Genomic DNA, 25,252 nt, shown 5'->3' on the forward strand with positions numbered 1-25,252 from the left:
GGCCGGGCGTTGGGTTAGACATGGGGCTGCGTCTGTGTCCCTGCACTTGGCCAGGCCAGGCATTAGCAGTTACATGCGCAGGTGTGGCAGCACCTCCAGATGGGGGTGAAACAGCCCTGAGAGCCCAGCACACGCAGCACAGACCTGATGAGGGACGAGAGAGACGGGGGCACTCCGTGGGCCGAGGTGACCAACGGCACCACCCGTAGCGGGGGAGGCAGCACAGGCAGGGAGGCCCTAAGAAGTGCCCCCCATGACAGCCTTCACCTCGCTGGAGCAATGGCCCTTCCTTGGGGGAAGCGCATCCCCCTTCATGCACTGAAGCGACCTGGGGAACTCCCTGCTACAAGATGCCAGGGAGGCCGAGAGCTCAGCAAGCTCCAGGGCAGAGGAGACAGTGATGTGACTCATGAGAACAAAAAGGGCTCCAGTCCCTCCTATCCGGGGCGAGGGGGCTGCCCCACCAGCCCAGCACTCCCTGCTGCAGGGTTCCTGCCGCTCCCCCCGGTGCCAGCCCCGGCGGGCAGGAGGCAGGGCCCAGGCGGATCCTGCCAGGCACTTCCCGTCTTCCCCAGGCCCATCAGAAGGGCCTGGCTGAATTGCTGGGGGGCAGAGCCGACTTTCCACAGCAGAAGACACAGAAGAGCCCAGTTTTCGCAAGCGCCTGGCTGCGGCGGGGGTGGGGGAGCAGGACACTGTCCGCACAACTCTGCAATCCTGCTTCATCAACGCCACCCGGAACATTCCCTTCTCCACGGGGCCGCAGCACAATCGCCCATTCAGAGCCGGGCCGCAGGCGCTCAGCACGGCCGTGGGAGGAGAGGCAGCCAGCCAGCTCGGCCGGGCACAGGGCTGCCTGCGGGCACGGGGCAGAGCGGTTCCTTCCGGGCCAGGAGACTCCGGAGGCTTGTCCCTGGCCTCCTGAACTGCCCCCTGCCTGGTCAGAGCACACCAGCTTGCCAATGCTCAGGTGCCCAGCGCTTGTCTCCTGCCTGCCCCCTGCCAGGGACCCCTTCTCTCACCCGCCCAAGCCCTCCGGCTGGGGCCCACACCAGGAGGAGAGCGGAGCCAGGCGCCAGATGTGGATGGTCCTCCCAGCGAGGGGTGGGCACAGCTGGCCCTCGCCTCCCCTCACTGCAGGCAGGTACTGCTCCCCGTGCTCCCGCCAGGGCATTACCAATCCGTGCTGGGCAGTGCCCCAGGCTGCACTCTCTGCTCTCCTGCCCACCGCAGCCTGCGAGTTCCAGGCGAGTGCCCCGGGGGGCTGGGAACGGGCTGCAGACGCGATCTAGGGAACCCCCTGCCCAGCCCAGGTGTCCCAATGCTCCGACCCAGCGCAGACAGCGCCTCCTGGTCACTTACTCTGTGACTCCCACACAGCGAAGCCTAGTCCTCCAGCCCCAGGTCACACACGGGGAGGTGCAGGTTGCCCTCCGTGTGCCCTTCTCCATCCCAACTCTGGCATCCTACACCCCCCAGTGCAGAGGTGAGGCTGGGCCAGGGCAGCCATGAAGGGGGGGCCCTGCAGGTAGTGTGGCAGGATGGAGGACTGCACCTCGCAGCCAGACAGGGGTGGTCAGACACAGGGCACTCAGGTAGTCACCAGCTGAAGGAGGCTAGGGCCCCCAGGGGCTAGGGTCCCCTCCAAGGGGGTCTCCCCTCCTGAGAGCCACCCCTGAGAAAGAGATTGGGGAGTTCTGGCCTTCCATAACTGGGCCCCACACGGGGAGAGTCCCGGCTCCAGGGACCGGGGGTGAATTGACACCGGGCTGCTGGGCCTGAAAGCAATGCAGTGACCCTCCCGCAAGCCAGCACTTTGCTCCCCCAGTCAGAGCCGCCCATTGTCAGCTGTTCACTCCACCCATCCTGCAGCAGTGAGTTCCACAGGCTAACCAGGCGCTGCCTATTAAAAGTGAGGGACCTGCCCTGCCCTGGGCTGTCACCCCTGCTGTCCTGCCCTCCACAGGGAGACCCCACCCCCTGCCCCTGCCCCCGGGGGGGCACCCTTACCTTGATGAGGTGCTTGTTGACCCATTTGGTGAAGGTTTTCTTCTGGACCCGGTCTCGCTCATCTGCAAGAGAGGAGACCATGGGGGTTAGCGCGTGGGGTGGGGGGCACAGGGGCTTACAGAGTCTGGGGAGGAAGAGCCAGGGCAGCCCCCCGGCCAGCAGGGCCAGAGCTCAGAAGAGGCAGGAAGAGGGATGAGCGAGACCCTGCAGCTCCCAGAGCTCAGCACAGGCAGGAAGGGGCCTGACTCATCGGTGCCAATGGGAAGGAAACGGTTGCAGTGACTCAGGCGCCACGCCCCCCGCTGTGCCCCATGCCCAGCCCCGGGCACGAGGAGCTGACGGGCAGTGCCCCAGAGCAGCTCCCTGCCCCCACTCCCACATGGGTCACAGCAGCCTCAGCGGGGGGGCAGGCGAGCCAAGGGGCGGGGGGGGGGCTCAGTCACTACTGGGAGAGCCGTGGGGAGACGGGGCGCTGGGACACCGCAGGGGGCAGCTGTCTGCACGGCCAGCAGGCCAGGGCTTCCCGGAGAACAGCCCAGGCACCCCGCCCCGCCCCGCCCTGCGGCCTGCAGACACTGGGGTGGGCCCCACAGCAGACTTGGGGGCTGGGACCCATTTCTGGCAGGACGGGCCGTGCTGCTCCGGTGCCCATCCAGCCCCACCTCAGCACCGCAGGACTGGGAACGCCAGGCCACGGGCAGGCAGCGCCAGGAGCGATGCCCATGTGCCCCCCGGCTCCCTGCCTGAGCCAGGGGGCCCATCTCTCACCCCACAGACACCCCCATCTCTGAGGGCTGCAGGACAAGACCCAGCCCCACGGCAGGCAGGGAGCAGAGGGGCCACTCCAATGCCCCCCCCCAGGTGTTTCTGGAGCTGGGGCACCAGCCCCACAGTCCCTCGTGCTGAACCCCTCCAGAGCCCTGTGGGGACCCCGACCCCTCTCCAAGGGGCAGCTCAGACCCACCCCCTCCGGAGACAGGCTCCGCCCAGTCCTGCACTGGCCTCTGGGGGGCTCAGGACTAGGACGCCTGGGCCCGTGAGGGGTGGGGGGGACGCTGACCTGCCTGGGACAGGAAGGATCCCCTAGGCCCCTGCGTAACACCCCCAGCGAGCGGGTCACAGCCCAGCGGGGACAGGCGAGCTGTGGGTCAGAGAGGAGGCTGGAAACGCCCCAGGATGCGCTAGGGCCCCACCCCAACAGCAGTTAGCCCAGGATAACATCCCCCCTTGTCCCAGGTGTAGATGGCCACACTCCCCTCCCAGAACCCACCCCCTCCTCCAAGCCTGAATGAAGGGGGACCCCCCACAGCCCCAACAGGCTCACCGCCCGGGGGGGTGGCAGGGCTGCCCCCCCATGTGGGTTTCACGTGTCGTGTCTTGTCCGGCCAGGAGAGCGTGGAGATCTGCTTGTGCAGCTCCCAGCCGCCCGGGGCCAGACACTCGCCACGCCGGGCGCCTCCAGGGGGCAGGGCTGGCTTCCCCCGTGGGACCCCAGGGGCGGGGGCTGCTCCCTGAGGGGCAGCCGGGCAGGGCGGCTCCCAGCAGACAAGGGGGCGGCAGGAAGGGAAACCCAGCCGGACGGGGAGGCACAGACACACCCCTGGGGCTCAGCTCCAGCTGGACACCACCCCAAGACAGGAGGTGGCCATCGAGCCCCGGGACGCCTCTCCTAGGCCCTCCCCACACCCCATTCCATATGGGCACAGCTGCTCCCCACACGGGCTGGGCGGGGCAGGAAGTGCCCAGCCCCCGCCCGCCACTCACTGGGCACGACCCCCACTGGGGGGAGGGGGGGAGTTGCCATGGCGGGGCTCAGGGGTGGGGCTGGGAGCAGGGGGCAGAGCTGGCAGGAGCCCCCCCCCGGACCCCACATAGATCTCCCCTCCCCCCACAGCCACACCCCAGACACCTGGGCCCCCTATAGCTATGGCTGGACAGCTGGGGCCCCTAGGGGGCGCTCAGAGCGACCTGGGGGCCACAGTGCCATGGGGGTCACCCCCCAGCATGGAATGCCCCACGGGTGGGCATGTATCCCGGCAGTGTGCAGGGCAGAGCTCACAGCAGCCAGGGCACAGGACCTGCCCCCCCCTCCCCACAGAGCACAGGGACTGGCACCACAAGGAGGGTCACAGCCCCCCACAGAGCAGCCCCCAGCCAGCATGGTCTCCACATAGCCGCTCTACGGCCTTAGGACAGAGCCCCCAACACAAGCAATCCCCCACACCCTCCAGGTACAGCCCCCACCCCATCCCCCAGGTACATCACATCCCCCCATCCCGCAGGCACAGCCCAGCCCCCTCTGCAGAAAGCCCAGGCTGGGGGCAGGCTGGCAGCGGCTCGGTACCTTTCTTGCCCTCCGTGGCCCTCAGCACGGCCAGGTAGAGGTTCTCCTCGGGGCCCTCCAGCTCCGGGCTCCGCAGCCGCTGCCTGGACATGGTCCCTGGCACTCTCCAGCGATCCCCGCCCTGCCCTGCCCAGCAGCCTGGCCGGTGACTGGAGAGGCAGCGCTGAGCAGCTCTCCCCACCCCGGCTCCAGCTCCTCTGCCCCAGGGAACCAGGCCTGCCCTTCGCTCCCCAGACTCCTCCCCCGGAGAGCGGCTGGTGGGGGGGGGGGCGGGGGCTCCCCGCCCAGAGCCCGGGCACAGCCCTGCCCTGCTGCCAGAGCCAGGAAACCTCCAAGCCCACAGACACCAGCTCCTGCTAGTAACCCTTTCCTGGCCCAGCCAGCCTGCGCTGGGGATCTGACGCGGGGGGGGGGGGGGTCAGAGGGCTGCACCTGGGGGCCCGACGCTGGGGGGGTCAGAGGGCTGCACCTGGGGGCAGGTGGGCCAGGCTGGACTGTCCCCCGGGAGGGGATCTGGGCTCTGATGCCCATTTGGGTGCCCCTGTCGGGACAGCTGAGAGCTGCCCCAGGCCCAGGGATCTCCCACTGTCATGGCCCAGCAGCCACCCCCACCTGCATGGGGGGCACGGCCCCAGTGCCCCACAGCCCTTGGGGAGACTCCCCCTGTGATGCTGGGTGGTGGGCACAGGAGAATACACCTCCCCGCCCTGTGCCCCTCCCCCTCGGCTCCAGCCCACCTCAGTCAGTCAGCGCAGGCCAGAGACCCCATGAGCCCCACGGTGCCCCCGTGACAGGGCCAGCAGCAGAGAGCCCCGGAGCAGGCCTGGGGAGGGGAAGGGCCAGCACCCCTTCCCCAGCCATGTGCCCGGCGTGGGGGAGGGGCTGCAGAGGGGAACCCCAGCCGCGCCCAGGGTACAGGAAGCCGGCGCCTGGGTGCAGCATGGACCTTGCACACGCCCCCAGGGCGAGGGGGGGCTGCAGCACATGGCTGCACTGTGACTCATGCAGCCTGAGGGACACGCCCTGCTCCGAGCAGGGCGCCCTCTGGAGACGGAGCAGGAAGCTCTCCCCAGCCCCACGGGCACAAGGAGCCGGCGGAGCTCAGCCCAGGGCCCACCTAGGGGCACGTGCCATGTCCCACACGCCCCCGGCCCCCCCAGCGCAGCGAACTCCCCACATGCCCAGAACAGCCCCTCCCCCCGGGCAGGGCTGAGTGCACCGGGCACGGCCAGGGCTCCAGCACGCCACCTTCGCTAGCCCCAAAACGGCCCAGCACGGGCGGCCGGGGCACAGAAGCAGAGACAGCCCCAGCTCGGCGGGCAGCCCCCCGCGGGGGCCAGGCCAGGAGTGACAGGGCCTCCCCGTCCTGTTTGCTCTCTGGGCGTGACCCACTCGCAAATCACAGCCGCCTGGCCCCTCTGCTGCCAGAGCATTTCCCCAGCTCCAGGCTAGGGCTGGGGGCAGAACCGTGTCCACCGGCCCAGGGGCTCAGAACCCCTCGCAGCCCTTGGCAGGGCCCGGTGTGGGGCCGGGGCTGCCCTGGGGCAAGCATGGACCAGAGCCGGCTCCCAGCAGCCCCCGACGAGGCCGTGGGCCAGCCCCAATGCCACCCGACGGGGCAAAGGGCAGGAAAGGTGGAGGTGCTGGATCCAGCTGCCCCCCCTCGCTTCCCAGCCACCGCCCCCTCGGTTTCCAAGGAGCAGAGCTGGGCCGGGGCCAGCGCGGGAGGAATGTGCCCTACAACGGTTTCTAAACCACAAGTATTTTCCAGCCACTGACACATATGGAGCAATGAGCTGCCTGGCCCCGGCTGACGCCAACCCACGTCACATAGCTGGGCGCTCACTCACATTCTGCCGGCAGCCAAGACAGTCACTTCCCAGCAGGGGGTGCTGGGGGGGCGCGGCAGGACACTGGCTGTGTTGGGGGTCTCCCAGCAGGGGGCGCTGTGGGGGCAGGGCGGGGCAGGGCACTGGCTGTGGGGGGGGCTCCCAGCAGGGGACTCGGGGGGGGCAGGGCGGGGCAGGGCACTGGCTGTGTGTGGGGGCTCCCAGCAGGGGGCTCTGTGGGGGTCGGGGCAGGGCGCAGACTGGGGGGCAGCTTCTGGCGACTCCAGCCCAGCCTCTCCCAGCAGGGGGTGCTGTGGGAGCAGGGCGGGGCAGGGCACTGGCTGTGTGGGGGGGCTCCCAGCAGAGGGTGCTGGGGGGGCAGGGCACTGGCTGTGTGGGGGGGCTCCCAGCAGGGGGCACTGTGGGGGCAGGGCACAGGCTAGGGGGGCTCCCAGCAGGGGGTGCTGTTGTAGATAAATCTCTGATAATTTTCATATGACTTTACATTGTGCCTCTTCATATAACCTTGTGGTGGGTCTACCCACGTGTGACCTCTGTTTTCATGGGACTTTGTATCAAAGCCTCATTTAGAAACTTTGCATTGCCCTTGGTATAATATTATAGCCCCTAAGGATAGAATAAGATAGAAGAAAAATTTCTTTTTGCTAGCAGTAGAACAAGAGCTTTCCCCCCCCCCCCTCAATCAATTGCCCTGTTGAATGAATGAGGTGTGGATGAGCAAGGCATGGAAGGCAGCACCTCCAGACAGCCTCAACTGTTGGAGAGGGGCTGGGAGCCAGACCCAAGGACAATAAAACGTGTCAAGTGGGCTCATTAAAGAGAAGCAGACATACCGATGGCCTCGGGGGTTAGAAGCAAGCACCTTCTTTTGGAAACACCCTCTTTGCAGCATTGGGACAACACTCAAAAGAAAGCAGCACAAAGGACCAATGGACACAGACACAGAGTTTGAATCTGGTCTAGATTTGCATAAGAGGAAAGCTGCTATAAAAGTGAGGTGTCTTGCAGAGGACCCCGGGTCTCGTCTTGTCAACATGGGAGCATCGATCCGGATCGGCAGAAGCCCGGCTCCACCCCCTCCCCCATCTAACTCACCTGGCCAGTGAAGTTAAGGGGAGCAACTAATTGGTAACAACAAGACGGAGTGTGTTTGTGTGTGTGTGAGTGTAAGTGTAATATATTATATGCATATAATACAGTGTTAGTGAATACATGTATTACTAATAAATGTGGCGTTTTGTCTTATTCCCCCTGAAAAGATCCTGTGCAGTACTTTAAGTACAACACTGTGGGGGTCGGGGCAGGGCGCAGGCTGGGGGGCAGCTCCCAGAGACTCCAGCCCAGCCTCTCCCAGCAGGGGGCGCTGTGGGGGCAGGGCGGGGCAGGGCACTGGCTGTGTGGGGGGGCTCCCAGCAGGGGGCGCTGTGGGGGCAGGGCGGGGCAGGGCACTGGCTGTGTGGGGGGGCTCCCAGCAGGGGGCGCTGTGGGGGCAGGGCGGGGCAGGGCACTGGCTGTGTGGGGGGGCTCCCAGCAGGGGGCGCTGTGGGGGCAGGGCGGGGCAGGGCACTGGCTGTGTGGGGGGCTCCCAGCAGGGGGCGCTGTGGGGCAGGGCGGGGCAGGGCACTGGCTGTGTTGGGGGGCTCCCAGCAGGGGGCGCTGTGGGGGCGGGGCAGGGCAGGGCACTGGCTGTGTTGGGGGGCTCCCAGCAGGGGGCGCTGTGGGGGCGGGGCAGGGCAGGGCACTGGCTGTGTTGGGGGGCTCCCAGCAGGGGGCGCTGTGGGGGCAGGGCGGGGCAGGGCACTGGCTGTGTGGGGGGGCTCCCAGCAGGGGGCGCTGTGGGGGCAGGGCGGGGCAGGGCACTGGCTGTGTGGTGGGGCTCCCAGCAGGGGGCGCTGTTGGGGTCGGGGCAGGGCGCAGGCTGGGGGGCAGTTCCCAGCAACTCCAGCCCAGCCTCTCCCAGCAGGGGGCGCTGTGGGGGCGGGGCGGGGCAGGGCACTGGCTGTGGGGGGGGCTCCCAGCAGGGGGCGCTGTGGGGGCGGGGCGGGGCGGGGCAGGGCACTGGCTGTGTTGGGGGGCTCCCAGCAGGGGGCGCTGTGGGGCAGGGCGGGGCAGGGCACTGGCTGTGTGGGGGGCTCCCAGCAGGAGGCGCTGTGGAGGTCGGGATAGTGGTGGCAGCATTTGCTCCTGTTTCTCCCTGTTGCTGTGTCTGGCTCCCTGTGTAACGGACAGGGGCAGGGCAGGGCAGGCCCCAGGGGCTGCCCCCTCTCAGACCCCATGGGGGCAGGGGGCAGCACCGGGTCAGCCCAGTCACAGCCTGAGACAGCTCAGCCACCCACCCGCCAGCCTGGGGCGAGGAGACCAAGCGGGTTACAGCGTCTAAGGCCAGGAGGGATCAGCTGATCACTGTCTGAGCACCGCCTCATCTCACCAGAGCCCCCCTCCCCCCGACTCCAGCACACACACACACACCCCACGGAGCCAGAGCGGAGCCCCCAGGCTGGATTCACAGACTCCAACTGGCCGCACCACAGTCTTGGCTCCGGCCCATTCAGGTCTCCCAGCCCCCACGCGGCCCGTGACCCTCTGCAGCCTCCGCTGGCACATCAGACAGCCGGTCTCAGTGTCAGGTCCTGCCCGTCGCCTCTCCCGCGCTGGCACCCCTGCCCACAAGGCCAACCCCCGTTGCCCACGTCTCACACCTTCCAACAAGCCCCTTCAGGTTCTCCCGGCTGCCCCTCATGCCGGGAAAGCGCCCGCCGGACACATCCACAAAACACCCTCGCTGTCCCCCTCCGACACCTCTCTGTGTGCCAGGCCAGGTGCAGCTCGACCCAGCCGAGGGAGCTGGGGTGCTCACCCCATGTCTGTACAACACCTGGCACAGAGGGTCCTGCCCCATCGCAGGAGCTGGCCAGGTCCCTGCGAACCCTGGAGAGGGCAGCGAGGGGGGAATTTCTAGGGCTCCCGCGGAGCGGGAAGACACAGAGTACCCCCTGCTGGATCCCACGTGAATCACACTGCAAGGGCCCAGCTCTGCGCCCAGAGCCTCAGGAGAAGCTGCTCCGTCCCCCGGCCCTGAGGGCAGAGTCCAGGCTGAGAACCACCAAGAGCCAGGCACGGACATGGGGGTGGGGTCTGAGCCTACTGCTTCTGTCAACCCAGCGCCTGCCCCGGCAGCCACCCCCCTGCAGCCCAGTCACAGGCCCCAACACTGCCTGCTACAGCCAGAGAGTCCTGTAGACCAATCACCCCTTGCTCCAGCCACAGAGCCCTGCAGACTAGTCAGCCCCTGCTACAGCCAGACACCCTTGCTACACTCGGACAATCCCTGCTACAGCCAGAGAGACCTGCAGACCAATCACCCCTTGCTCCAGCCACAGAGCCCTGCAGACTAGTCACCCCCTGCTACAGCCAGACACCCTTGCTACACTTGGACAATCCCTGCTACAGCCAGAGAGACCTGCAGACCAGACACCTCCATTACAGCCAGATAACCCCACAGACCAGACACCCCCGCTACAGCCAGACAGCCCTCCCAGTGTGCTACAGCCCCCATTCAGTCCAATACAGCCAGTGCCAACCCCACCCCATTACACCAGCAACACCCCTACACTCCATAGTTCCTGTCCCGTATGCCCACTACAACCCCTTCCTCCCCAGCCCACACTGCGGCCTGGCCTGTGCCCTGGCACGGAGGGGCTGCTGGCAGGGAGTCTGGGCATGTGGGGTGGCTGCAGGCTGGGAGGGGGCAGGCACTGGCCCAGGATAGTGGCAGCCCACGAGCTGGCCTTTGCTGCTGGGCAGAGGCAGTGTCAGAGAGACAGCAACGGGCTCAGAGCAGGGCAGACCCTGCTCGTGGGGCTGGGACATCCCCTCTGCTCCACCTGCCCCTCCCCACTCCTGGGGCAACCAGCAGTAGGGGCAGCTGTGCCGGGACGGCAGATCCTTCCCATCAGCCTTGGGCACAGAAACTTCCCCCAGGCCTTGGGTACAGACCCCACCCCAGCTTCCTGGGCTGAGACCCCCTTCGTCCCGCTGCGGAGGCAGGACCCAGGGGTTGGGAGACGCAGCAGGTGTCAGCCCCCCCACATGCTCCCCCTGCTGGGGGCAAGGGCACGGCGTGGCAGAGTTTATACACACCATACATAAATATACAGGATATCCATTTCAGCTGTCTTCTAATGGCACGAGCAGGGTGAACGTGGCAAGAGGTGACTTTTCTATTCCTAATAATTAGCACCGGATTCTCTTTAGGTACGAGACCTCATTTTCTTTTCAGTTCAATCAGGGAGGTGGGGAAAATGGGTTGCAGTCAGAAGAAAAAGGCTTGGAAAAATTACTTTTGCAAGCCAAGGTAGGTAGAGATGTTCACCCATTCCTAGGTGTAGTTTAGTCTGTAAGAGTTAAAAGCCATCTGACCTTCAGTACAATACTGAATTCCCTTGAAAATATAGCCTGAAAAACGTGCCAGCCATCAGCCTTCAATGCTGTCTGGAAGTGAAGTGTTCAAAGAACAGTCAATGCAAACCACCATGGGTGTAGCAGAGCCCTCCCTGCCAGGGCCTCCCGCGCAGGGGTACGAGCTAGTCTAGTGCCAGGGCTGCCAGGGGGGCAAGGCTGGGGCTCTGAGGCCGCAGGCCGGGGGGGTTGGGGCTGCCAGGGGGGCAAGGCCGGGGCTCTGAGGCTGCAGGCCGGGGGGGTTGGGGCTGCCAGGGGGGCAAGGCCGGGGCTCTGAGGCCACAGGCGGGGGGGTTGGGGCTGCCAGGGGGGCAAGGCTGGGGATCTGAGGCCACAGGCGGGGGGGCGGGGGCCACCAGGGGGGCAAGGCCGGGGCTCTGAGGCCGCAGGCCGGGTGGGTTGGGGCTGCCAGGGGGGCAAGGCCGGGGCTCTGAGGCCGCAGGCCGGGGGGGTTGGGGCTGCCAGGGGGGCAAGGCCGGGGCTCTGAGGCCACAGGCGGGGGGGCGGGGGCCGCCAGGGGGGCAAGGCCGGGGCTCTGAGGCCGCAGGCCGGGGGGGTTGGGGCTGCCAGGGGGGCAAGGCTGGGGAGCTGAGGCCACAGGCGGGGGGGTTGGGGCTGCCAGGGGGGCAAGGCCGGGGCTCTGAGGCCACAGGCGGGGGGGCGGGGGCCGCCAGGGGGGCAAGGCTGGGGATCTGAGGCCGCAGGCCGGGGGGGGTTGGGGCTGCCAGGGGGGCAAGGCCGGGGCTCTGAGGCCGCAGGCCGGGGGGGTTGGGGCTGCCAGGGGGGCAAGGCCGGGGCTCTGAGGCCGCAGGCCGGGGGGGTTGGGGCTGCCAGGGGGGCAAGGCCGGGGCTCTGAGGCCGCAGGCCGGGGGGGTTGGGGCTGCCAGGGGGGCAAGGCCGGGGCTCTGAGGCCGCAGGCCGGGGGCTTGGGGCTGCCAGGGGGGCAAGGCCGGGGCTCTGAGGCCACAGGCGGGGGGGCGGGGGCCGCCAGGGGGGCAAGGCCGGGGCTCTGAGGCCGCAGGCCGGGGGGGTTGGGGCTGCCAGGGGGGCAAGGCCGGGGCTCTGAGGCCGCAGGCCGGGGGGGTTGGGGCTGCCAGGGGGGCAAGGCTGGGGAGCTGAGGCCACAGGCGGGGGGGTTGGGGCTGCCAGGGGGGCAAGGCCGGGGCTCTGAGGCCACAGGCGGGGGGGCGGGGGCCGCCAGGGGGGCAAGGCTGGGGATCTGAGGCCGCAGGCCGGGGGGGGTTGGGGCTGCCAGGGGGGCAAGGCTGGGGATCTGAGGCGCCAGGCGGGGAGGGGCAGAGGCCGCCAGGGGGGCAAGGCCGGGGCTCTGAGGCCGCAGGCCGGGGGGGTTGGGGCTGCCAGGGGGGCAAGGCCGGGGCTCTGAGGCTGCAGGCCGGGGGGGTTGGGGCTGCCAGGGGGGCAAGGCTGGGGATCTGAGGCCACAGGCGGGGGGGCGGGGGCCGCCGGGGGGCAAGGCTGGGGATCTGAGGCGCCAGGCGGGGAGGGGCAGAGGCTGCCAGGGGGGCAAGGCCGGAGATCTGAGGCCACAGGCTGGGGGGGAGGGGGGGGGGCAGGTCTTGGCTCCCAGGAAGCACCGGGGCAGCCTGCGGGGCAGGGCTCACATCGCAGGGTGGGAACGGTCTGACTGCAGGCCCCAGACACGTGGGCATGGGCAGCTGCTCTTGGCTGTGGGCGGGATCCCCCGGCGGCAGCACCCCAGGGAGAGCAAGGCGGGTGCCCTGCTCAGCAGCCCAAGCTCCGAAGCACGGGCAGAGCCCGCAGCTCCCAGCAGCAGGATGTCAGAGGCCGTGTGTGAGGCTGGCTGCAGCCTGTGATGCCCCCGGCCCGGGAGTGCAGGGGGCCAGGCGTGCTGGGGGGATGCCAGAGCAGTAGTACTAGACAGCAGGTCTCTCGCTTCCCACGGGCCCCTTTGCCCCCGTCCTGCTCGGGGTCTCATTCCAGCGCCCCGCACCGCAGCAGCCTTTGGGAACGGGGGGGCCACACTGGGGCCGTCAGCGGGGGGCGCACCGGGCATCGGGAGGGCACACCTGGGCCGTCAGCGGGGGGCGCGCTCCACGGCAGGAAAGGCTCGCCCATTCCTGCCTGTCTGGAGGGCAGAGACCCAGGGTCCTTGCGGGAGCAGGCGCAGCCCAGAGGCCGGTGGGGGGTTTAGAGCAGCAACGTAACTTTGGCTTCCCAGAGTGGTGCAGCTCAAGGGCCCAGCAGTGTCCCTTCACGCCGGCTTCACTGCCAGCCGCCACGTCTGCTCAACGCCAGCCTGCGGGGCCCCGAGGTTCACCCCCATGGGAGGCACTTCGACCCCCCCCGCTGGACACACCTGCCTGCCGCTCCCCTCCCTCGCTGTGGCCACCCAGCCCAGGGTCACCCGGGCGAGGCCCATGAGGGGCCGGGGTGTCCCCCACAGACACATCAACGGCTGAGCGCGGTAAACGGCTCCACACCCAGCCCTGCGCGGCCCCGCTCCCAGCAGCGCCGGACGGGCGGGGCAGGGCCCAGACGCCCCAGGCAGTAGGAGAACCGGGGTCACCCGCCAGGCGCCTGCCCCGGCCGGCCGGGGAGCAGGGCCGATTCGGGGCAGTGCTCTGGGGCTGGCAGCTTTGTTAGAAGGCCGGGGAATCACAAGCCCATCTCAGCTCCGGGGAGCCCCCGTCCCCTGCCCGCAGACAAGGTGCCCGGGCCCCACGAGGAGCCCGCCCTAGAGGACTGAGGCACCGTCCCCAGGCCTGGGAGGGGGGGGGGGTGCATGGGGGGATGGGCCAGCAAGGTGTGCGTGTGATCAGCCTGCACCTGTGCTGCAGGGGGGAGGGGCTGCCAGCCTCCCAGGGCACCTGGCGGGGGCGGGGCTGCACGTTGCTCAACCGCTTGGCTCAAGGGTCGCTGTTACCCCGGCAGGCCCTTCCCAGAGCCCGACAGGGGGCGGGGCTACGGCAAGCCCCGCCCCCAAACCATTAACCCTTCGCTGCCCTGAAAGCGGGCGCTGGGTCCGCTGAGCTCAGAAACACACACACCTGGGGACAGCCGAGTCTAGTGGCAGGAGCGATGGTCCGGGGGTGCCCCAGCGCCCCCGTCACTGCACCCCACCCCTCACTGCCCCAGCACTGGCCCCAGCACTGCATCCCCTCCCTCCCCACCCCAACACTGCCCCATCACTGCACCCCGTCCCTCACCGTCCCATCACTGCACCCCACCCCTCACTGCCCCATCACTGCACCCCCTCCCTCACCGCCCCGGCTTCCCCATCACTGCTCCCCCTCCCTCCCCACCCCGACACTGCCCCATCACTGCACCCCGGCCCCTCACCGCCCCGGCACTGCCCCCATCACTGCACCCGGCCCCTCACTTCCCCAGCACTGCACCCCCTCCTTCCCCACCCCAATACTGCACCCCACCCCTCACTGCCCCCATCACTGCCCCCAGCCCTGCGCCCCCCGGACCGCCCGGCCGGACCCACCGACGCAGCAGAGCCGCCGGTGCAGGTAGCTCCTCCGCTCCGAGCTGCGGCTCAGCAGCCACTCGGAGCCCCGCAGCACCGCCCGCTTGTAGGCGAAGTAAGCGGCCACGGAGGACGCGGGGTCCGGGCTGCCGGCCATGCCGCTGCGCTGCTCCTCCGCCCGCCCGCCCGCGGGCTGGGACAGGAGCCGCCCAGCCCCGCGCCCGCGCCCGCCCCCTGCCTGGCCCAGCCCCGAGCGGCCGGGGAGCCGCCAGCGCGGAGCCAGCCCCGCCGGGCCCGACCCCCCCGGAGCCCCCCAACATCCCCCCCCCAGCCCGGCACCGACCCGCCCGGGACCCCCCCAACATCCCCACAGCCCGGCACTGACCCCCCCCGGAGCCCCCCAACATCCCCCCCCCGGCCCGGAGCTCTCCAACATCCCCCCCAGCCCGGCACCGACTCGCCCGGAGCCCCCCCAACATCCCCCCCCCCAGGCCGGCACCGACCCCCCCCCGGAGCCCCCCAACATCCCCCCCCCCAGCCCGGCACCGACCCGCCCGGGAGCCCCCCAGCCCGGGACCGAGCCACCCAGGAGCCGCCCAACACCCCCCCAGCCTGGAACTGAGCCCCCCAGAGTCCCCCAGCCCGGGAATGACCGCCCTGAAGCCCGCCAGCCCGGGACCGACCACCGCAGGAGCCCCCCAACATCCCCCCTGCCCTGGAGCCCCCCAGCCCACTCTCAGGGGGGTGACTAGCCTAGGACCAGCCCCCCTAGCCCACCTCTAAGCCCCCCCACTAGACCCCCAGCAGACCCCCAACCCAAGCCCAAGCTGCCCTAGCCAAGGCCTGAGCCCCCTCAGCAGCTCCCCCAGCCCGGGACCAAGCCCCCCCTCCCCCCCCCCGCTCGGGGGAGGAGCAATACTCCAGCCACCCCAGCATCTGGTGCACAACCCCCCCTCCCCATTTCCTAGCCTGTATCCAGCGGGCAGGGCCGGGGGCTGAACTGGCTGCAGGGGCTGAGAGCCGTCAGGCTGCGGGCGTGTGCGTGGGGAGCCCAGGGTGCGGAGCCGTGGCCCCGTGCCAGAGCCCAGGAGCCCAGCGCCGAGGGGAGCCCTCAGCACGTTCCTTGTTGGCTCCCTTTCCCGTTACCTCATCGGAGGAGAGCCCATGGCTCTCAAGACAGGGCCAGAGCTTCCCGGGACTCCCCCGAGCCAGAGCTCACAGGACAGCTGGTGACAACAGCCCCCTGGCCGCCAGCCACAGCCCGGCCAGCTCCCGGTGCCCTGCGAGCCCTGCCCCAGGACGGCCGCAGCCTCAGGCCTGCCCACGCCAGGAGGTTGAACCCGCGTGCCGACACGACCCCCCTGCAGAGGCAGCCCCGGATCGCCCGGGGAGGGGCCCACGCCATGCTGGGAGACTGCACCTTTCCCTGCTAGAACTGCGCCCACACCAGCAGATCGGCACCCCCTCCCCAGTACTGCTCTGAGGGGCAGCACCCCCCACACCGAACGGCCACAGCAGGGGATCCCCCCTGCCCATGGAGCACCCAGCACCAGCACGCCCTGGACCACGCATGGGGCTCCCCACAGGAGCGGGGCCCTGCCTGACCAAGTGCCCACTAGCAGTCAGTCTTCCCTGGCAGCCCCAGGCCCTGTTCAGAGCAGCAGAGAGCACACAGCCTGCCCCATGGCCCTGCATGGCGCCGGGCAGCCCCCTAGCAGTGGGGCCAGTGAGTACAGCCGCATGCCATTGGTACAGCCCACGGGCCCTGCCTTGCAGGGGTTTTCAGGGCCACGCTTGGCCCCCCTAGGCCCAGCAGGACTCTCCCCCGAGGGCAGTGGGTCCCTGCCAATCTCCAGAGCATCTCCAGGGCCAGCAGCAGCGGGGGGAGGGGGAGCTAGAGAGACCAGCAAGGCAAGCCAGCCCCCCCCCGGGCACCGCAAGGGATGCGCTAGGTGGGACCCGTGGGAGGCTGGCAGCGCCGGGCTGAGCCCAGGAGCCCATGTCCTGCAGCGGGGAGGGAGGAACATCCTCCAGGCTGGCTCCAAGTCTTTGGCGGTTTCCCCATGCGGCTGGGGCCCTCGTCCCCACGCCTTAGCACAGGGAACAGGGGAAGCTGCCAGCTGCAGGCCTGGGAGTGGGGTGTAGGGTTGTGGGGGCAGGACTCCTGGGTTCTGTTCCCAGCTCTGCGTGTGACCTCGGCCCAGCCCCGTCCCATCTGTGGAGCAGAGATAAGGCAGGAGCTCCGGGTGGGCCGGGCTGCGGTTAATTGCTGGTGGGAGGCAGGAGATGGTTCTGGATCTTACAGGCTGCAGTGTCCTGGGAGGGGTTGTTCCTTTTACACGCCTCAGCCAGTCTGTCCCCTTGGCGCAGCAGGGGAAGGGAGCCCCCCCCCGCCTCAGCCCCCAGCTGGCAAAGGGCCTTGAGCCACAGCCTCTCCTGACAGGGGATGCCCCTGCCCCTCCCCAGGCTTTCCCCGGGGGCAGCAGGAGACACTGCCCAGAGCGGGTCCCAGGGAGCGGGGGCAGCTGAGCGGAGGTTCCTGGCTCCCAGCTCGGCACAGGGGCTGTTTCCCTTGGCAGGACCTGCCAGCCCAGGCCCAAACCGCAGCCTTTTGCCATTTCCTTTCCTTTCTTCGCAGCTGGTGAGTCACAGACCCGGCCAGCTCCCCCTTCCCAGCCCCAGCTGGCACTCACGGCCATGGGGGGGCTAGTGGAAAAGCTGACTGGGGAGGGAGGGGGGTTCCCAAGAGTCCCATGGGGCCTTCCCCGCCCACAACGGCCGCGCGTTCATTGTCGCATGCGGCTCCAGCCTGCCTTAGCGACGGAACAGAGCCCAAACAAACAACAGCCGCCACGCTCGGCTAGCTACAGCGTTCCTCTTCCCCCGCCCCACAACAACCCCTCCGGAGCTCTGTGCCCCCCCACCTCATCAACAACCCCTCCGGTGCTCTGTGCCCCCCCGCCCCTCAACAACCCCCCCGGAGCTCTGTGCCCCCCCCGCCTCATCAACAACCCCTCCGGAGCTCTGTGCCCCCCCAACTCATCCACACATCCTCCCCACCACTCGCACGCCTCCTCTCCAACCGGCACAATTGGTCTGCGGAACTCCCTGCCACAACCCACCAGTGAGGCCAAGAGCTTAGCAGGAATTCGACAGTTCTCTGGCGAAGGAGACCCAGTGAAGGGACTGAGAGCGACCCCCCCCCCGCAGGGCATGGGCCGGGCACTGCTAGTGCAAGAGGCTGCCCATGGGCCAGCTGGCCCAGAACTGGCTGCTAGGGGGAGCCCTGCCTCCTCCCCGACACGGCTCATGCTGGTGTTGTGGGACATGGGGCTAGATGGGGCTGGGGGCTGCGCCCGCTAACCCTCCCCTGCTACAGGGGGCAGACGGAGAGGGGCGGGGCCCTCCAGGCACAGCATTCTGGCCTGCTCAGATGTGGGCAGCCCATGGACAGACCCCCTGCCCCAGGCCGGCAGCAAGAGCCCTGGGGCCAGACCCAGAGCAGCACCTGGGAATCAGGCTACCGCACAGCCTCCCCCCGCCAAGCCCAGCCCTTTCGGGGCAGCCACGTCCAGACAGGGTGGAGACAGGGCCAGGCTCAGCCAGCAATGGGGAGAGCTGGGGCATCCCTGGAGCTGCCCCTGCGGCTGGGCATGGGGCTCGGTGGCCAGAGGCGCCAGGGAGACGCTGACACAGCGCCAGGAGGGGCGGGCAGAGCTCGTGAACCACAGCCCCCAGGCCTGTGCCCCACGGCAGGAAGGGCGGGCTACAGTCACCGTGCCCAGGGCTGGGTTTTGGCATCCAGGACAAACACCCTCCCCCTGTGGGACGCAGACAGACGCTGGCGCTAAAAATACCCCCACACGGGGTGGGGCTCTGCAGATGCCACAGGGCAGCTCCCCCACTGCTCCAGGGACATATAATACAGGAGGCTGGGCTCTCCCCACCCAGCCCCCCACACTCCCACGCCGCGGCAGCTCACTGGGGGGAGGGGGTGTTAAACCTGACCAAGCCGGGTGTGGGGAGCAGGGCTGAGCAGAGAACCCAGGAGTCCTGAGCGCAGACCACCTGAGAGGAGGCAGTTACAGGCCAAGGTTAGAGGCCCCCCTGCTGTGGGGTCCATCCCAGGCGGCCTGCAGTCCCCGTGTGCGTGTGGGGGGGACAGACATGAGCCCCGTCCCACTCCAGGGCTCTGCTAAAGCCCCTCTGAGATGACAGGCGCTGGCAGGTGCGACCTTGGCGTGGAGGGTGGAGTGAGATGCCCTCTGAGCAGGCATGGCCCTGTGCCAGGGACATGGGCCCTGTTCTGCCTGGGAACAGGCCCCGCCTGCCGTCAAGGTGCCCGGGGGCATTCCTGGGCGCGGACAGCAGCGCCTGGGGAGGCAGAGTCCCTCGTGGCGCTGCCGGAGGATGGAACCCCTCTCCCCCCCACCAGCCCTGCTGGGCGCCTGCCAGGGCAGTGAAGCGGCAGCCGCCCCCCCCCGCCCAGCCCCACTTTGCAGGGGGGCAGCACCAGACTGTGGTTTCCTGAACACTCGTGTGTGGGCCCTCAGAGCTGCTGCTGCCATGGCAACGCGGGCCAGCGCCCGCCACCAGAGGAGGCAGCGGGACATCCCGGAATGCCCTGCACGGATTCCACGGAAACCACAGCCAACGCCCTGGAAACGGCCCGGGGGGGCGGGGGGAGATCCGGCACCAGCTAGTTCCCTTGCTGGGGGGCAGGGCATGTGCCACCATCCTGCCCCTGTCCCCAGTGCCTCCAATGCACCTGGCCCCACAGCCCCCAGAGCCAGCCGTTGGCAGGCAGAGAACTATGGGGTGGAGTGGGGCGGGGCGGGGCAGGGGCCTGCCACAGGTGCACAAGGGCTCAGCTACAGGGAAGGGACCCTCACAGCCCATCCAGCATCGTCCGCCCCCCAAGCTATCCCGAGGGACCCATGGCCAGGGGGTCTGGAGGAAGAGGGGCCGCAATGGGGCTCCCTCCATTTCTGCCAGGAGGAAGCAGGCTCCAGCCTCTAAAGCGGGTGACCCCGCCCGGTCCCAGCTCTGCCCAGAGCCAGGGACGGCATGTACTGTAAACACCAGGCCTCTGGCACAAAGGTGCAGGGGAGAAAGGGAGGTGCCATAGGGGGGCAGCCCTAGAGAAACCAGGGGGGCTTGGCAGGAGCTGCCAGGGCAGCAGGTAGAGAAGACAATAGCGGGGGGGGGGAGGGGGATTGTTCCGAGAACCAGCATCAGTTTCATATAAAAATAACCCCGTCAGCGCAGCCCTGCCGCCAGCCTCAACAGCTGGTACTTGGGAACCCGCCCGGCAGCTGGAGACTTCTCGTGAACACCTACACCCCACCCCTCCACGGGAAGGCCGGGCAGGCTGGAGCCAGGGAGCTGCAGCTCGCAGGGTGACCAGAGAGAACAGCCTCGCTCTGCATCCCCAGAGCCTGCGGCCCGTCCCCCAGCCAGCCTCACCCCGAGCGCCCTGCCAGCCAGCGACCCCCAAGCCGGGGGGAGGGAGCGCATCTTCTCCCCAATTGACGCCACTGCCCCAGAAACGCAGCACTCAACCCTCTGTCTGTCACCAAAGGCCTCCCTCCCCCGAGCCTGCGCCCAGCCCTGCAGCAAGTGGGCCCTGGGCAGCCGCCAAAGGCAACCCAGCAATGCAGTGGCGGCGAGGCAGGCCAGCCCAACACCAGTCCAGCAATGGCCCATCCTCACAGACATCCAGCCAGGGAAGCACCTGCCAACCAGACCCCCAAGCTGAGCCGGACACCCCGCCTGGTCCCCCCGCTGGGCAGCATCCCCCGGTTCCCCCACACCCCACAGGCTCAGCTGAAGGAAGAACTCGCCAGGGAGCTCCCCCCGGCAAGGGCTGAGTGGAGGAGACAGAGCTCCTCTAGGGACAGACGCCTCTTGCTGCCTTTACACGGAGCCACCTGGTCACCAGCTCACCCAGGACGAGACAGGCCCCGGACTGGGCCCAGAGCGATGCGGGGGGCGGGCTGGCCCTTAGCACAGACACACACACCCCGGACAGAAAAGCCCTGGCGTGTAAGAGCTCCGTGGCAAAACTCACTAGCAGCCTGGCGCTCAGCTCCTCTGGCTGGGGCAGTGGGGCCAGCCCTGCAGAGACTGGGGGTCTGCACAGATCTGGAGCCAGCAGCTGTCCCACCTGGTTTACTCTCAAAGCCCAACAATGGCAGGACAACAGCCCCCAGACCGCACCTGGCTTGGCACCAGCCGCAGCTCCTCCCCAGGGACCACAGCATCCCCGGGGCTCTGCAGCCGTTTCCCTTCCCCGGGGTGCCCTGCACCGCTCTGGCACCAGCTCCCCACACACCCAGCCAGCCACCGCCGCCTGCTCCCCAGCCCCACGCTTCCTGTGGCACAGATCCAGACACGGACCCTGGTCCACCGCCCGCTCCCCGGCCCCACACTGCTCGTGGCACAGATCCAGACACGGACCTCGTCCGCCCCCCGGCCCCACGCTTCCCGTGGCACAGATCCAGACACGGACCCTGGTCCACCGCCCGCTCCCCGGCCCCACACTGCTCGTGGCACAGATCCAGACACGGACCCCGTCCGCTCCCCAGCCCCACACTGCTCGTGGCACAGATCCAGACACGGACCCCGTCCGCTCCCCGGCCCCACGCTTCCCGTGGCACAGATCCAGACATGGACCCCATCCGCTCCCCGGCCTCACGCTTCCCGTGGCACAGATCCAGACACGGACCCCATCCGCCGCCTACATCCCAGGAGGACTCAGCACCAGGGCTGCCTCTGCCCGCTCAGGTGGGTACGATGCAGCTGCGGTGAAGCCTTTAGAAATGAGGACATCTGAGCCCGCGCAGGGCAAAGGCAGCAGCACCTGCTGCTCTGGGGAAACTGAGGCGCAGGGAAAGGAAATGACTTGCCAAGGACACAGAACAAGCCTGGAACAGATCCGGGAGAGAACCCAGGCAACCCGCTCCCAGGGCCCCGACCCACTGCCCCCACCCCCGAGCCGGGAAAGAACCCAGGAGTCCGGCGGCGACGCAGGGGTTAAGCCGGCGCACACGTGCCCGTGTTTGGCAGGGGGGCGGGGGAAAGCGGCCGCCCACAGCCCAGCCCGGCCCCGCCCGGCCCGGCTCGGCTCGGCCCGCTCTCACCTGGGGCGCAGCGCCGCCAGCGCCAGGCCAGCAGCAGCGCCAGCCCGTGGGCCCCGGCCACCAGCCAGGGGAGGGGGCCGGCGGGGGCGTCCATGGCCGCGGGGCGAGCGGCTCCGGCTGCGGCTCCCTGCACCCGCCCGGCCGGCCTCGGATCCTGCCCGGCCGCCTCCTGGCCCGGCCCCCTGCGCCGGCCCGCCCCGCACTGCGGCTCGGCCCGCCCCGCGGCGCCCGGTCCGCCCCGCGGGACCAGCGCCGCCCTCCCCCGGCCAGCACCTCCCCGCCCCACGGGACCCCCATGGGAACCCCTGCCCCCTCTCGGGGACCAGCGCCGCCCTCCCCTGGCCAGCACCTCCCCGCCCCACGGGACCCCCCGCCCCCTCTCGGGGACCAGCGCCGCCCTCCCCCGGCCAGCACCTCCCTGCCCCACGGGACCCCCTGCCCCCCTCTGGGGGACCAGCGCCGCCCTCCCCCGGCCAGGACCCCCAGCACCCCCCATGGGAACCCCTCCTCCCCCAGCCAGCACCCCACATCCCCATAGGGACCAGTGCCCCACCCCAGCTGGGACCCGGACCCCACCCTGTCTGGGACCCCTTGGCCCAGAGCCCAGCACTCCCTGCCCTAGTGGGGAACTGCCTCTCCTAGGGCACCCAGCCCCCTGGGCCCTTCCCCTTCATTGTACATGCAGCCCAGCCAGCCGGACCTGTCCCCCCAGGCAGCCCCCCAGCCCCTGGACGCAGAGCCCCACTGCATGGACAGCCCCCCAGGGGCAGGTATGGGCACCCGGCTGCCCCTCCACTAGCCCCAGCCGCCCCACTGCTCAGCACCCATCACTCACAGCGGGCATCCGCGGGGGGCTTTTTATAACCCCAACTGCTGGGTGGAAATAGCCCAGCGGGCACCTGGGAGCCGGGCAAACACCTGGGCGAGGCCCTGGGCCCCTACCTGGCACGATCTTCATGGGGAAGCAGCTTCTCCACGGCCCGGGATGGGACAGAGGGGGCAGGAGCCCACCGCACAGAGCCCACACTGCGGCAGAGCCGTCCGAGCCCTGTGCCCATGGGGAAGGGGAGGGAGCGGGGGGCTATAAATATCCCCGCACAACCTGTCATGCCTCCCGAGTTAGAACATGACATGGCAACAGCAGCGGGGCCCAGCCGCAGGGGGGAGGAGGGGCCGGCTGCAGCCCCCCAGAGGCCCATGGCTGGAGATCTCCCAGCCCGCAGTACAGGGGCCCAGCCACCCACAAGACGGGAAACAGGAGTAACCCCGTACCAGGGGCTCTGCCATGCCTGGGGCTGCGGGCCCATCCCACACAGCGTTTGTCCATTCACAGCGCCCGCTCGCCCTGGGCCCGGCTGGCCTGTGCCCGTAACAGGCTGGCAGCCCGGTCAGCAGCATCAGACGAGCACTCGGCAGGAAAAAGGGGTCCGAGTGCAGCATTGCCTGGCAAAGCCAGCGACTAGGGGCCTTGGGGCCAGCACCGTCCCGACCTGCACTGGCACCTGCCTGGGGCTGAACAGTCGCAGGCATGGCCTGCCCCACCCCCTAAAGTGCCCTCCCCACGGCGGGTACTCAACACCCCCTTCCCAGTGCTGCCAGCCCCGAGCACGGGCGGGTCCTGGCCAGGCCTGCGGCCCAGGTCACCGGGGGTCAGAGCCCCAGGGGAAAGCAGCCCTTGCAGGGTTCGCGGCTTTGTTACCTCCCCACGGCAAACTGCCCCCAGGCCTCACCTCTGAGCGGGGGACAAGGGGGTTGGGGATCTCGGGAGGGAGCTGGCAGAGCAGGGGCAGGGCCAATCCAGGCAACGGGATGGCTCTAGGGCTCATCCCACAGCAGCATCTCCCTGGCGGGCTGCCCCTCTGACCCCACCCAGCAGATGCCCCCACCCCTGCAAGGCCGAGCCAACCCATGCCCTCTGGATCCACGCCCAAAGCCTCAGGCACAGCTCACCCATCCCAGACGCTGTGCCCCCAAGCTCAGCGCAGAGCAGCGCCTGGTTTGCACCTTCCATCCCCAGGGTCTCAGCCAAGACAGCAACTCTGACCCCCCCTGCTGCCCCCCAGGCCCAGCCATCACTGGGTGAGCAGAGTCCCCCCGGGGCAGGCCTGGGCACAGGAGAGACGCCGGCCCCCCAGCAACACTCCTGCCGCTGCCTCCAGCTGGGGAACCCCGCACACGCAGGCATGGGGCATTAACCGCAGTGCCCACCCGACATCACACCGCCATCCAGTGCCTCCTGCCCGTCACTGGGCTCAGGGAACGACCCCGCAACCACCCAGATCCGAGCCCTTCAGAAGCCACTAAGCACCACCAGGCTGAGCCGCCACCTGCCGAGGGGCTGGACCCGCAGGGCCAGGTGGGGGCGCTGGGTGTCCCTGGAAACGCCCGTGAGCCCAGCCCCAGGTGACCAGCGCAGGGGCAGGACCCCAGTGCCCCCGAGTCCAATCCAGCAGAGCACCCAATTCTAGCCCAGGCTTTCACTGCAACTGACTAACCAGAGGACAAGAGAAGAACCGGAACTGGATCCCTCAGCCCCGGAACGGGCTCTGGGCAGAGCCCCAAACTACAGCGCCAAATCCTGACAGCCAGACGCAGCCGCTGGGATGCCGGGGAGCCCGGCCAGGGGGTGTGTGTGTGGGGGGGCCCCGCCTGAGTGATTCCGGTGCCCCAGCCCAAAGCCACAGAGCCCGGACTCGCTGGAAGGGGGGGGCGGCTCTGCCTGGCCCCCGCCCGAGTGATTCCGGTGCCCCAGCCCAAAGCCACAGGCGGGTCAGGCCCGTCGCCGGGAGCCAGCCAGCCAGCCCTCGGGGGGACGGGGCAGGCGATGGGTGGCCCAGGCACCCCGTGGGCGAGGCCAGGCCAGCGGGAGTCACTAGTGCTCGTTAGCGTGGCTGGGTACAGTGGGCCAGGGCCCATCCCCATTCACAGCCCCCAGCCGGCAGCGAGGGCTCTGCCCCCCCAGCACTGTGCAGAGGGAGGGGGCTGCTGGCACAGGCAGGGAGAGACCAGCGCAGCCAGGGGAGCTTGGCCTGAGGCCCAGGGGGGCATAGGCTGGGGGCAGGGCAGGACCCACTCTCCCATTCCCCGGGCAGGCGGCCCCAGGCTCCTACCTTGGCCCTGCTGGATGAGATCTTCCATGAAATACCTGCCATCCTCCCAGTCCATGGCTCTGCTGCGGCGCTGGGGCTCCCGTTCTGCTCCTCGCTCCGCTCCGCTCGTCACACCCCCCTCCTGCCAGGCTGCAGCCGGAGCAAGTCCCAGCAGCGCCTGCCCCGCAGGATGCACCAGGGGCTCGGCCTCCCCTCCTCTTCTTCTTGCCAAAGCCTGGCAGCCGGTAGCCCACCCGCAGGCTCCCGCCCCAGCCTTCCAAATCGACTCCAGCTGCTGCGAGGAGCGGCCAGGATTCTTGTGGCATTCGGCAATTCAGCCCCTCTGCTCCGCACCAGCGGCCGGGGGCCTGAGGACGCCGGCTCCGGCTCCGGGCCCCAGGGGCTTTCCACATGTCCAGGAACGGCGCGGCCTCGGCCTGCCAGGGCAGCGCGTGGGAATCACAGCACCTGAGGGGCTGGAGCAACTCGCTGAGGACCCAGCTCCTACGAGCCCTGGGGCAGCCGCGGACAGCTGGGCACAGCGGGCGCTGATGGGGGGCCTGGGGCAGTGCCTGGGGCTTTGTGCTACTGAGGGCTGGAGCCGGGGCAGATTCAGGAGAGGGGTTTGGTCCCCTTCCAGCACACTCCACCCCAGGGCAGCCCCCGTCCGAGCTGTCCTGGAGCACCCAGTGCCGAGCCTGGCGCTTTGCCCTCTCCCCACCTGCCCCGGGGATCTCAGCAAGGAGCAGACCCCTGGGGCTCGTGCTGAACCAGAGGGTCCCAGACGCCGGAGCCCCTCTCCCCACACCTGCCAAGGCCAGGCCACGGAGAGCACGAAGGAGCCCCCTGCCCTGCGAAAGGCCCCCGGAAAAGGCCAGCTCCAGCCCCGCTCTCACCCCTCCCCA

The 25,252-nt window shown here is 69.2% G+C and overlaps 1 protein-coding gene across 15 annotated transcripts in view; it reads right to left on the reverse strand.

The window, feature by feature from the left end:
• Nucleotides 1-25,252, reverse strand: part of PLEC (plectin) — a 124,784-nt gene that overhangs the window by 61,378 nt on the left and 38,154 nt on the right. For 9 of the 15 annotated variants that reach the window (XM_054018943.1, XM_054018942.1, XM_054018945.1 and 6 more), the window contains exon 2: nucleotides 2,011-2,072. In XM_054018943.1, the coding sequence (XP_053874918.1) occupies nucleotides 2,011-2,072 (62 nt within the window). Of the gene's footprint in view, nucleotides 1-2,010; nucleotides 2,073-4,354; nucleotides 4,484-14,134; nucleotides 14,230-21,258; nucleotides 21,381-22,200; nucleotides 22,292-24,368; nucleotides 24,439-25,252 lie in introns of those variants that run through there. The other 6 variants (XM_054018948.1, XM_054018946.1, XM_054018949.1 and 3 more) reach the window with 5 other exon arrangements.

This window comes from Malaclemys terrapin, chromosome 2, assembly GCF_027887155.1.
Source record: "Malaclemys terrapin pileata isolate rMalTer1 chromosome 2, rMalTer1.hap1, whole genome shotgun sequence".
Taxonomy (NCBI): domain Eukaryota; kingdom Metazoa; phylum Chordata; order Testudines; family Emydidae; genus Malaclemys; species Malaclemys terrapin.